At 34.9% G+C, this 12,524-nt stretch overlaps 2 protein-coding genes across 2 annotated transcripts in view; one reads left to right on the top strand and one right to left on the bottom strand.

The window, feature by feature from the left end:
• Positions 1 to 12,524, bottom strand: part of LOC117215858 (segmentation polarity homeobox protein engrailed-like) — a 108,870-nt gene that overhangs the window by 17,994 nt on the left and 78,352 nt on the right. The gene's annotated exons all lie outside the window — the stretch shown is intronic.
• Positions 9,962 to 10,711, top strand: LOC117215878. Its single transcript, XM_033462447.1, has one exon. The coding sequence runs from the start codon at positions 10,171 to 10,173 to the stop codon at positions 10,705 to 10,707; it is 537 nt and encodes a 178-aa protein (XP_033318338.1). The 5' UTR covers positions 9,962 to 10,170; the 3' UTR covers positions 10,708 to 10,711.

The raw sequence follows: 12,524 nt of genomic DNA, 5'->3' as shown, positions 1-12,524 counted from the left end.
GAATCAGCTACGGGCGTGCGTGCGATGACATTTTCAATTGTATGCCGATCTAATGACAGGTGAAAATAGTCCCTGTTGTTCGGTATTTTCGCACGTGCATTCCACGATAAAATCGAGATCACGCAATTACTTCGAATCACCTTGAAGTTTCGCAAGCTTAAAATTACCTTTACATAAGAGTATGTTGTGTGGATAAAATTAAAATTGCATTCTGGAAGAATTCCACGAGACAACAGAAAAGTCTTTATTTCTTTGCAAACGGTATTTTAACCATAATTACGATCTCTTAATGGCACGAACGAACCTTAGGAATACGTCGTTAATGATTCGTTTACGCAGGCAAACATCGGAATTTAGAATATTTAGTCGTATGAGAACTGCATAAAAAATGGTTATTACGATAATCGATGCGCATGAAATGATGCAATTTTCTTCGTCAGTCAGAATCCCAATCACAAGCTTCGTAAAACGAATTTCGTGGACAAACATCGATTGCGAACAAATCAATTAGCCGTTTGGTCGTTAATTTCAGTGTCTCATAATGTGATGTATATTAACTTGCGACGTTTACACGTGCAGCCTGGTCGGTTAAGCGCGTTTACAACTACAAATCGCGAGAGACTGGTCACTGGTACCTGTCGTCGCTCTCTCTATTAGTAGCATTTTTGCGTTTCATTCGTTTGTTCACGGTACTAACTTTCCAAAGTTTTTAAATTGCCAAGACTATCAAAAACAAAGAGGCAAAGATCCTTTCGTTAAGATTGTTTTCCATGCTTATTGAGTATACAATTTTAGATTTTATGCGATAAATTTTAGCTGCATTTATTCCGCGAACATTCATTTTCTCGTGGTTAAATAGCCATATAATTTACTCAACATAAAATACTCGTTGTGATATTTACCAGATGAAGCGAAATCCTTTCATTTACGTTCATAACAATTTTAAGTTGTATTGAACATTCCCAATTGTAGTACTCATCCTTTTATTTACGTTCATAGCAATTTTAAGTTGTATTGAACATTCCCAATTGTAATACTCATCCTTTTATTTACGTTCATGACGATTTTAAGTTGTATTGAACATTCCCAATTGTAGTACTCATCCTTTTATTTACGTTTATAACAATTTTAAGTTGTATTGAACATTCCCAATTGTAATACTCATTCTTTTACTTACGTTTATAACAACTGTAAGTTGTATTGAACATTCCCAATTGTAATACTCATCCTTTCATTTACTTTCATAACAATTTTAAGTTGTATTAAACATTCCCAGTTATAGTACTCATCCTTTTATTTACGTTCATAACAATTTTAAGTTGTATTGAACATTCCCAATTGTAATACTCATCCTTTCATTTACTTTCATAACAATTTTAAGTTGTATTAAACATTCCCAGTTATAGTACTCATCCTTTTATTTACGTTCATAACAATTTTAAGTTGTATTGAACATTCCCAATTGTAATACTCATCCTTTCATTTACTTTCATAACAATTTTAAGTTGTATTAAACATTCCCAGTTATAGTACTCATCCTTTTATTTACGTTCATAACAATTTTAAGTTGTATTGAACATTCCCAATTGTAATACTCATCCTTTCATTTACTTTCATAACAATTTTAAGTTGTATTAAACATTCCCAGTTATAGTACTCATCCTTTTATTTACGTTCATAACAATTTTAAGTTGTATTGAACATTCCCAATTGTAATACTCATCCTTTCATTTACTTTCATAACAATTTTAAGTTGTATTAAACATTCCCAGTTATAGTACTCATCCTTTTATTTACGTTCATAACAATTTTAAGTTGTATTGAACATTCCCAATTGTAATACTCATCGTTTTATTTACGTTCATAACAATTTTAAGTTGTATTGAACATTCCCAATTGTAGTACTCATCCTTTCATTTACTTTCATAACAATTGTAAGTTGTATTGAACATTCCCAATTGTAGTACTCATCTTTTTATTTACGTTCATAGCAATTTTAAGTTGTATTGCACATTCCCAATTGTAATACTCGTCCTTTTACTTGCGTTCATAGCAATTTTAAGTTGTATTGAATATTCCCAATTATAATACTCATCCTTTTATTTACGTTCATAACAATTTTAAGTTGTATTGAACATTCCCAATTGTAGTACTCATCCTTTTATTTACGTTCATAGCAATTTTAAGTTGTATTGAACATTCCCAATTGGATTACTCATCCTTTTATTTACGTTCATAGCAATTTTAAGTTGTATTGTGCATTCCCAATTGTAATACTCATCCTTTTATTTACGTTCATAACAATTTTAAGTTGTATTGAACATTCCCAATTGTAATACTCATCCTTTTACTTACGTTCATAACAATTTTAAGTTGTATTGAACATTCCCAATTGTAATACTCATCGTTTTATTTACGTTCATAACAATTTTAAGTTGTATTGAACATTCCCAATTGTAGTACTCATCCTTTTACTTGCGTTCATAGCAATTTTAAGTTGTATTGAACATTCTCAATACTTTTGTTTCATAGCATTTGTAATACTTATCACTATTTAACAATTATTTTAAAAACAAAAAAAGAAACTATAGACTAACGTGTATCGCGCTTATTTTTCAGCATGTATTCCACGATTCAGACATTCAGACCATTCACTTATACGATTCCAGTATCCAACAACTCCCATCAGACAGAAGAGAGAGCGAGACTTCAAGGAACACGAGCAACAATATTTTGGACCTCGGCCATTTGGACGTCAGACCCGAGTCTATCGATGGTCCTGATTGCTCAATCGACCTTATACGCTTACACGAAGAAGAAATTCGTTTTTCTGACTATGATATAAACCCACGTGGAGGCATCAAGCGTATATTATTGCTAATTAACCGGTCCTGCCTAATAGGATCGGCGATTCGCGTGCAGAGCGATAAATCACGTTTCGCGTGAAACCGCTGTTATGCCGTGCTTCTGCTATGCGCAGACATTTTAATGAAAACGTTGGAAAGAATCGCGCGGAACCATCTCGGAGCTCATGAAACCGGTCGCGTAATTACAAACGGATAGCGCCAGCGTCGGCCTGGAACCCGGCAACGATGCATGCGCCTTGCGATCCCGACGGGATTTCCACGTGGACGATCCGTGCGATCCACGTCGATCCACGAAATCACGACGTTAAATGGATCACGGCGAGGAAAGCGTGAATCACGAAGATCACCGGCGGCTTGTTACTCGTGTTCCTAATAAGGCCCGCCACGTAGTCGGCACTTTACGTATTTGCCAACATTATCGACTACCTATAATTCCTTCTTGGTGAGATGCTTCGTGTAAATCAGATACTACACGATTCAAATCTTAGACGTAAATACATTGACAAGTATATAAATGAGGGAAAGCCTACTAATTAATTTTATTTCATTTACTTTGTAATTATTACTTGGAGTAAAAATTTGTAGGTTGTTTTATGCTTATACTTTAAAGCGCAAGTGTTTTAAAGTGCAAGAAATGTTTTTTTAGGATCATATATTATAGAGAAATATTATATAATATAATTTTTATAACATAGTTAGTTCTTAGAGTATTCTTAATTGACAAATCTCTCTATCTCTCACTTTTTATCTCTAATTTCTCTTAGAATCTTCACTTTTATTCGATCAACCTACACAGCCCTAAATATTCTTCAAAACGATAATGAGAATTCTCTTATCTTAATTTATAGTTAGTACAGTTAGTACGGTTTTAACGTCTTTACGCTAACTCGAGAAGTATTATAGTTATTCCTTTCGCTGATTCCTATTCACAGTAAATTTGACGGCAAGTGGCTAATTTCGTTAGGCACCATCGAGCGTCGACCGTGTCTTACCAGTGACATATTCTACTGATTGCACTTTGTGTCGTGGAGCATTCTATTTTCCGGTAAAACAGAAATCGTTTGAAGTGGAATAGGAAGGATAAGAGTCAGGCCTTAAAACGAGCAAATATCGATATGCATTCGCGTTTCTGTCTCAAATAATTACGGTGTACATGGCTCGGTTTTAAGGGCTGTCTATCACGTTACGTCGATAGATCTCTCACAGTCTTTCCTCTGTTTGACCACTAGCAGCATTTTCGACGAATCTCGCGAATACATCGTGTACGCGTTTCACTTTCCCTTAGCCAGGTACTGATTTATCTGATCCGACGTCAGGTCAATACTATAGGAATGCTGTGCAATTAGTATCTCATTAGACAGTGCGACTGTTCTAATTCCTCAGTTTCGCATTAGAAACGTCATCCTGTCTCTGGTCGGAACGTGACGTTCCCCTTTGACTGTTCCTTCCTTTTCCCACCTTCTCTTCCTAACACACTCGATCGTCGTATAGCGTTCTACACGCACTAAACTACCATTTCTGCAATTTTCTATTATCAAAGATGAAAGTTAGATATTCCGCAAAGCGACGTTGTTAGATTCATAGGCTGATGAAAGTATTCGAATATATACTGAGGACGTAAAGTACGTGTACTGGGAAGTGTTAGGTTTAGGTCATTTGAATTTACGAAGAAGAACTATATAGGAATTTACGAGAGATTTAGTACAAAAGCAGCGAGAGAGAAAGACGGAACTATTCCAGGAAGTAAGTGCGAATTGCCTGCCTCATTACGGAGGCATATACGATCTTCATTTTCGCTGCTGCCAAAATTTCATTCGTACTTCGCAAGTGCGTGACAACTTCAAAAATATCCCGGTGATTCTGGCTCTTCCGTTGCCTCGGCGTGTTGCATCATCTCTTTTCCTCCTTCTTCACCGAGACAGTCGCGTGTTCTCGAAGCGTGTGGCAAGGAAGTCGATCCAGCGACAAAGTAAACTACTTCTGCTTGTGTACAGAAGCGCGACTCGACTGAGACGAATTAGCGAGCCAGGCTTGCTGAAAATCGCGAGTATTAGCCCGCGAGTGTGGGCCGTGTAAAACCAACGAGGACAGAACGGTTGGAAAAAGAAAAAGGAAACCGGAATGAGACGTGACGAGGAGAATACGGGAATAGAAACAAATACGAGGCTTTCGTTCTGCCGATGGATAAATATAGAAGTTTCGTTGAAACAATAAACGTTTCTCGGCCGCATATGCAAGAACAGCCACCTGGAAAGGCCTCTCGCGAAATCCTTTTTTCTCAGGAGCCGAACAATCTGCTCTTTCATTGGGACCGTGCAGTTTCCCGCGATAACGTTCCTGCGAACGTTCCAGCTCTTCGACCAACTGAGAAAACGCGTGAACAAATTGACACAAAAGACTTGCGTTTTTCTACTTATTAGCTGGTTTCATGCTAAACGATTCTGCTAAAAGCAATTGGGAAACAGTCGTTAAGACACAGGCGGAAAGAGATTACTCATTGAGCTCGACGTGGGTAACGCTGCCACTGTGCTTCACGTTTTAGTTGTGTTAACTGTTGATTAGTATAGTGGAATGTTTGGTGTGTAATTGTCTGGTGGAAATAGTGGAAAATGAGTTCTACATTCTCCATCGATATCATTGTGTTAGGCCGCTTCAACTTTGGGATTTAATTTTTGTTCTTATTACATATTTTATTCGATGAAAAGTATTAATAGGTAGTTTTTTTTTACAGGCAATACAAAAATGTAAAATTTCATTTGTAAAATTCGTACCGTGAAATTTAGTGATTATTATTGACATTAGAGCAACAATCCCGCGTTTTATATTTAAAAATGCTATATAAATAATTATAATTAAAGTAGTAGGATGAAAACAACTTTAATAACAATTATCTTCAATTTTGCAAAAAACACATGGTTTTAATAATTCCAAAAGTAGTAAAACTTTGACAGTTTTGCTGCAAACCTAAACTACTTAATGCCATCTTGGACTTAAAAGTTACTTAAACGTCTTAAAATTACTTCAAATTACAAATTAGATTTAAGTGGAAAATGAGTTTTAAATTCTCCATTGATATCATTGGGTTAGGCCGCTTCAACTTTGGGATTTAGTTTTTATTCTTATTACATATTTTATTCGATGAAAAGTATTAATAGGTAGTTTTTTTCTACAGGTAATACAAAAATGCAAAATTTCATTTGTAAAATTCATACGGTAAAATTTAGCGATATTGACATTGGAACAACAACCCCGCATTTTATATTTAAAAATGCTATATAAATAATTATAATTAAAGTAGTAGGATGAAAACAAAATAGGTGTACACATATAATCATGTGTTGAACTTTAATAAAAATTATCTTCAATTTTGCAAAAAACACATGGTTTTAATAATTCCAAGAGTAGTAAAACTTTGACAGTTTTGCTGTAAACCTAAACTACTTAATATCATCTTCGACTTAAAAGTTACTTAAACGTTTTAAAATTACTTCAAATTACAAATTAGATTTAAGTGGAAAATGAGTTTTAAATTCTCCATTGATATCATTGGGTTAGGCCGCTTCAACTTTGGGATTTAATTTTTGTTCTTATTACATATTTTATTCGATGAAAAGTATTAATAGGTAGTTTTTTTCTACAGGTAATACAAAAATGCAAAATTTCATTTATAAAATTCATACGGTAAAATTTAGCGATATTGACATTGGAACAACAACCCCGCATTTTATATTTAAAAATGCTATATAAATAATTATAATTAAAGTAGTAGGATGAAAACAAAATAGGTGTACACATATAATCATGTGTTGAACTTTAATAAAAATTATCTTCAATTTTGCAAAAAACACATGGTTTTAATAATTCCAAAAGTAGTAAAACTTTGACAGTTTTGCTGCAAACCTAAACTACTTAATGCCATCTTCGACTTAAAAGTTACTTAAACGTCTTAAAATTACTTCAAATTACAAATTAGATTTAAGTGGAAAATGAGTTTTAAATTCTCCATTGATATCATTGGGTTAGGCCGCTTCAACTTTGGGATTTAGTTTTTATTCTTATTACATATTTTATTCGATGAAAAGTATTAATAGGTAGCTTTTTTCTACAGGCAATACAAAAATGTAAAATTTCATTTGTAAAATTCGTACCGTGAAATTTAGTGATTATTATTGACATTAGAGCAACAATCCCGCGTTTTATATTTAAAAATGCTATATAAATAATTATAATTAAAGTAGTAGGATGAAAATAAAATAGGTGTACACATATAATCATGTGTTGAATTTTAATAAAAATTATCATCAATTTTGCAAAAAACACATGGTTTTAATAATTCCAAAAGTAGTAAAACTTTGACAGTTTTACTGCAAACCTAAACTACTTAATGCCATCTTGGACTTAAAAGTTACTTAAAATTGCATCAAATTACAAATTAGATTTAAGTTCCCTATAAAAAGCAGAATATTCACTATGCATATCGATTTCTACGTGACAATATCGTCGCATAGGATCACCGTCAAATACGATAGTTCTCTTTGAAACAGAATTGTCCATCATCTTTGACAGAACAAGCTCGCTGAATAATGCTGCGTTAGGTTACAAAACGGCCTGATTACGCAAGAATATCGCATTGAACTATTAACGTCCACTTATTAACGAAGACAAAAATGTGTGTTCGGTAGTGAACAGTCCGGTTGACGTGTTTGTGCGTGCGGAAGAGCGAGAGTGGAAGCAAACTGCGACGGGAGGCAATGGTGGAACGAGGAAAGACGAGGAAAGATAGAAAGAGAGACAAGGAAAGGTCGACTAAACGGCGGGTGCACGAGAGAAGGAGATAACCGCGGGGTCGGACCGGGTGGTTGAAATTAATGTTGCCCGCTTAATTGGAGCCACCGAGGAGTGTGCGTGTGGTCAAAGTGGTTCTCAACCGACGCTTTCGTCTTTCTATTTTGCGTACAGCAAGTCGTCATTTGGAAGACCGACTGACAGTCGTCGTTTTGATTGCTCTATAAAGTAATGAATTAAGTAGAGAATTGAATTATACAAGTTTCGGGCTTCAGCCGATTTCCATAATTTTCTTCGCATATTTTACATGGCTTTTTGAGGCGCTAGAGCTGCTACAATTAGAAATATAGAAAGTTTTTTCAATTCTGATATTCTAAACAGTATGAAGAGCTTTTTGTTATGTACCTCAGAATAGCTAGAGGTAATTTGCTGTTACTTTATATGCGTTTTACATAAAACGTAGAAAAATGTTTATCCGTTTTCGAAAGTCGAGAACTTGCGAGCAACTATACGCGTTAATGAGAATAAACATTTTGAACGATTCGTTGATGGTTTAAAATAATCTGGCTGACCTCTTCAGTGTTATATAATACACTATATAGAGTGTAACACAAATTGATTGTCACGACAACTCGCTGATTCAGAAAATTTAACAAGCAGACGAAACTTTATTAACTGAAAAATCTGTAGCATAAAATAAATTGTTAAAAATATCTTCTTCCCTCGGGAAAGCTGAAACCATCTTTCATAAATGACACTACGTGTTTTTCTTTTCATATCCTTAACTTATACGAGCGGTGTATGTCTGAATAGTTTCCTGGTAATGATTATAAACTAGGATTAACGATCGTAGTTTAAACTCTAGTTACAGCAGTTCTGAATAAAGGTGTGTCAGATGCAAAGTTTGAAAGAATAAATTTTCTTCGAAAGATCGGCGGCAGGTGCATTAACTGGCTGCTTGGAGTAGTGGCAACGAATATATTTCAAAATATGGTGCACAATAACTTGCAGACCTTTTGCTCCGAGACACGTTTACCCATCTAAGACAATTTTAAATTTCCACAATATGTTGTAATTATTTAAACGAATTTTTGTTAATGTCCGATTAAGTGAATTACTGACTTCATTCATATCGATGTAAATTTCTATTATACGATGAATTGCTTGTCCGCCTACATGTTTGTGCAAGGAGACTTCTACTGTATTTGTAATTCGCAATCAATCATCTACCATTCTTCCACTTGTCAAAGGAATAAAATCTAAAGAATATTACAATATTACTCCAGACAATGTTCTTTCTCTGATACGATTCTTTATTAACAAGTTTATACGGTATCAGATATTCTACGAATATTGCACAGAAAACTGACTGTTCCTTTTATTTGATCAACATCTCAGATAACGTGGAAATCGAGCATTTTCTTAATTTTCTACTACCATACACATTGACTTTAACGTTCCACGCTATAACTCGTAACACTATTAACATTATAGAAAGCGACCTGTACGTAAACCCATATTACATCCCTGAAACTTGTCTAACACTAACTTTATTGCCCATTTTCGAGCTAAATATACCATCGTCCAATTGCTTAACCGCTATTTGGCGGTCCGTAACTCTCACCCCGAAGGCAGCTAGCACTACAAATCCCGAAAGGAAAAGTGGTTCTGTGGCGTGACGCGTGTCGTTCCCCGAAACGACAGAGTCAGGCACAGAGAACAAGCGCGCAGTGTACACGCGTATATCGTGTCGAGAACCCTCCCTCGAGGAAACCCCTTCTTTCACGATCCTCATCTCGCGACCATCGAGAGGGGACCACAGGCCCCTTGCTTATTGTTACTTACGGCTTACGGGGTTTTGGCACGCGAGCGGACCTAATGTGTTAATATAACGTATGAGGGATTGCCAGCCGCGTATCCGCGCCTACGTACTCCGTGTGTACGCGCGATGTGTATTGGCCGCGCCATAAAATCGACCCACCAAATCCACGCCACCATTCTCCGTACCGATTCGACTCGCCACGATTTTATTCATGGAGGTTAACACGTTTGCTGCGTACGAAATAGATTACAGTTCGCATGTACTTTGAAATTATCATTAGACTGCAGACTTTTATAATACGTGTAATATGCACAGATATAAGAAATGTTCAAAGTGAAGTGGTTGTTACAGAATTTTACACTTTGAAATCGCTCAGGACGCCACGGGAGTATTTTTATTATTCGAAGCATATAATAGCAAAATAATAATAAATTGATGATGTAAGACACATTCTTCCCCAATGGACCGATTATCTTATTGGTGGTGGTGCGGGTGACCACCGTGGTGCCTTGGTAACTGTTGATAGCGACATATTATAACAAGGCTTCGTTTATTTCAACAAACCATTCGCATTCGTTGTTTCGTCGTAAGCAAAACGTGCAGAATATATTGTTGAAACGTGTGGAAGATATTAGTAAACGGTATTTGCTCATTCTACATATAATAGTAAGGTGGAGAGACAAGCGTGACATTTTTATGATTTCGACGAAAAATTCGGCTGAGATGGTAGAGGTCCGCAAAAAAAGTTATGTTTGTGATAAACCAATGGTAGTGGTAGATCACAACAGAGGAAAATGTGCTGTAGATTTATCGGATCAAATGATAGCATATTCTACGCCACATAGAAGAACCTTCAAGTGGTATATAAAATTAGCTTTAGAGTTATTGTTAAATACATTAATTTCAAACGCGATGATACTCTATAAACAAGTAACAAACACAAAAATCAAGGTATCAGAGTTTAGAATGGCACTCGCAATGCAACTTACACAGTGCCATTCATCAGAGCCGTCAAACATACTTGTTCGACAAAGATTGCGACACGAAATGCATAAGAAAGAAGGGCAAGCGTACCTGGCACGAAAATTTTGCAGAGAGTGCTATAAAAAAAATGTTAAACAGTCAGGATCAAAAATAGCTAAGAATCGGACCAAAAAGGTGACCACCTATTGTCCAAATTGTATTAATGAGCCACATTTATGTTTAAAGTGTTTCAACACAGTGCACCGTTAGATGCAAGATTCTAGTAAAAATGTTTAATTGTTCAATGGAACACTTTTCATTTCAAAGTATCTTCTATTTATCGGTTATATTGAAAACGCCCTAACTATCAATTTTCATACAATTTTTACAATTGTAAGAAGTTCAAGCGCTCCGGTCACCAATGACCAACGTGGCAGTCAGAGTGTTAATGGATGAAATAAATTTTTATATAGGTTCGATTTTTGTAGATGTATGCACAAATCCGCGATCTAATTATTATTATACCAAATCATGAAACGTCGAACCAAATTACTAGGTTCTTTTCCAAATGCGTAAAAGAGTTTGCAGTTTAGTGATGAAAATCGGATCTACAGTGAACGAGTTAATATACTCACTGCTGCTAAAATATAACTAGTCTTTCCTATGCATTCGTTTTTCATCAGAAATATAATCAGCAATACGTATTATTACAAATCCTGCAAAATGTAGAAATTGTTTAAATCCTCGAAACGATAACTGTTAGTTAAATTGTAAAAGAATAGGTTCCAAAAGGACCATTCGTAAATGTCCCGGCGGAACTTTCTTATTAGGGAAGAACGAATGGTTGATCGACATTTAGGGTAGTTACGATTTTGATACAAATATTCTTCATTCTGGAAGATACCGAACTATCCACAAGTCTAGGCGGCGAAGTGTTACCTCACGAGGAACGATAATTTCGCAAAATGATGATTGATGCGTCGCTGTAATCTCTTCCACGGTGACGCGAAAGATAAATCTTGATAGCGATTTCATGTAAATGCAATTCATGCAAATTGCCCTGAAACAACTCGCGCACTGCTATCTCGATGCGACGACAGAAAGGAAACAAAAAGAATCAAGATGTCCTCGTTCGATGACGCCGTCGTAATCAAAACTTTCAGAACAATTGGCAACAAAAGTTTCGAATTCCAGCGCTAGCTTGTGTAACCGGTATACCCATAATTCTGTAATTAATTTCATCCGTTTATTTGTCGTAAATTTTCAGCGCGCAAAATCATCAAGATTTATGCTGCTAGTGAAAACATAATCCTATAAAATTGTTCATCCTACGAGCAGTTGATGACACGTCAGCTTATTGCATCCCGCGTAACGTGTTTTCAAAGAGGCAAAATTAACATCTTTCTCGCTATTATTAAATAAAGAGTTTAAACTGTCATTCTTATTAAATATATAAATCTTTTTTCAATAGCAAGAAGTTTTTTTATTTTATTTATCAACTTATCGATAAATTAAATTAAAAATTGTGCCATGTTAATTAGTTACTAATTTCTATATCTCGAATGACTTTAATAAAGTAAACTAAGAATAATGTGACATATATTCGCACATATATATCTTAAATTCAATCTATTTGATCATCGTATAAGTTGATGTAGTCTGATATACTGTACTAGTTTCATCTTCAGAAATGTTTATAATCATCGACGTTTGAAAAAAGACGATACTATAAAAAGACAAATATTATAAGAGTTTACTATAAAATAAATAATAATGGTAAATATTATAAGAGTTTACTTTAGACAGTAAAATGTTTGAAATGAATGAAACATTCATTTTAAATTATTGATGAGATTAGAATATGACCAAACTTACTGATATTTGAAAAACTAGTTTGTAGCATAACAGACGATTAAATTATGCGACTCTTCATATAATAATTGGCAGTTTTATGAGAATAGTGGCCTTTAATAACTATACCACATTTCTTAAAACATATTAGTATACATCCTGTAGTTTTAAATAAAACGAACTAATTTATTAATAGCAAGAAATATGTTAATTTTGCCTCTTTGAAAACACGGTAG

The sequence above is a fragment of the Bombus bifarius genome, unplaced genomic scaffold (genome assembly GCF_011952205.1).
Source record: "Bombus bifarius isolate JDL3187 unplaced genomic scaffold, Bbif_JDL3187 scf7180000009832, whole genome shotgun sequence".
Lineage (NCBI taxonomy): Eukaryota > Metazoa > Arthropoda > Insecta > Hymenoptera > Apidae > Bombus > Bombus bifarius.
The sequence above is the reverse complement of the archived record's forward strand: the minus strand, read 5'-3'. Positions and strand labels throughout refer to the sequence as shown.

Bases quoted from the DNA above. Each gene is read 5' to 3' on its own strand.
- LOC117215878 (XM_033462447.1), top strand. From the start codon at position 10,171: ATGATTTCGACGAAAAATTCGGCTGAGATGGTAGAGGTCCGCAAAAAA.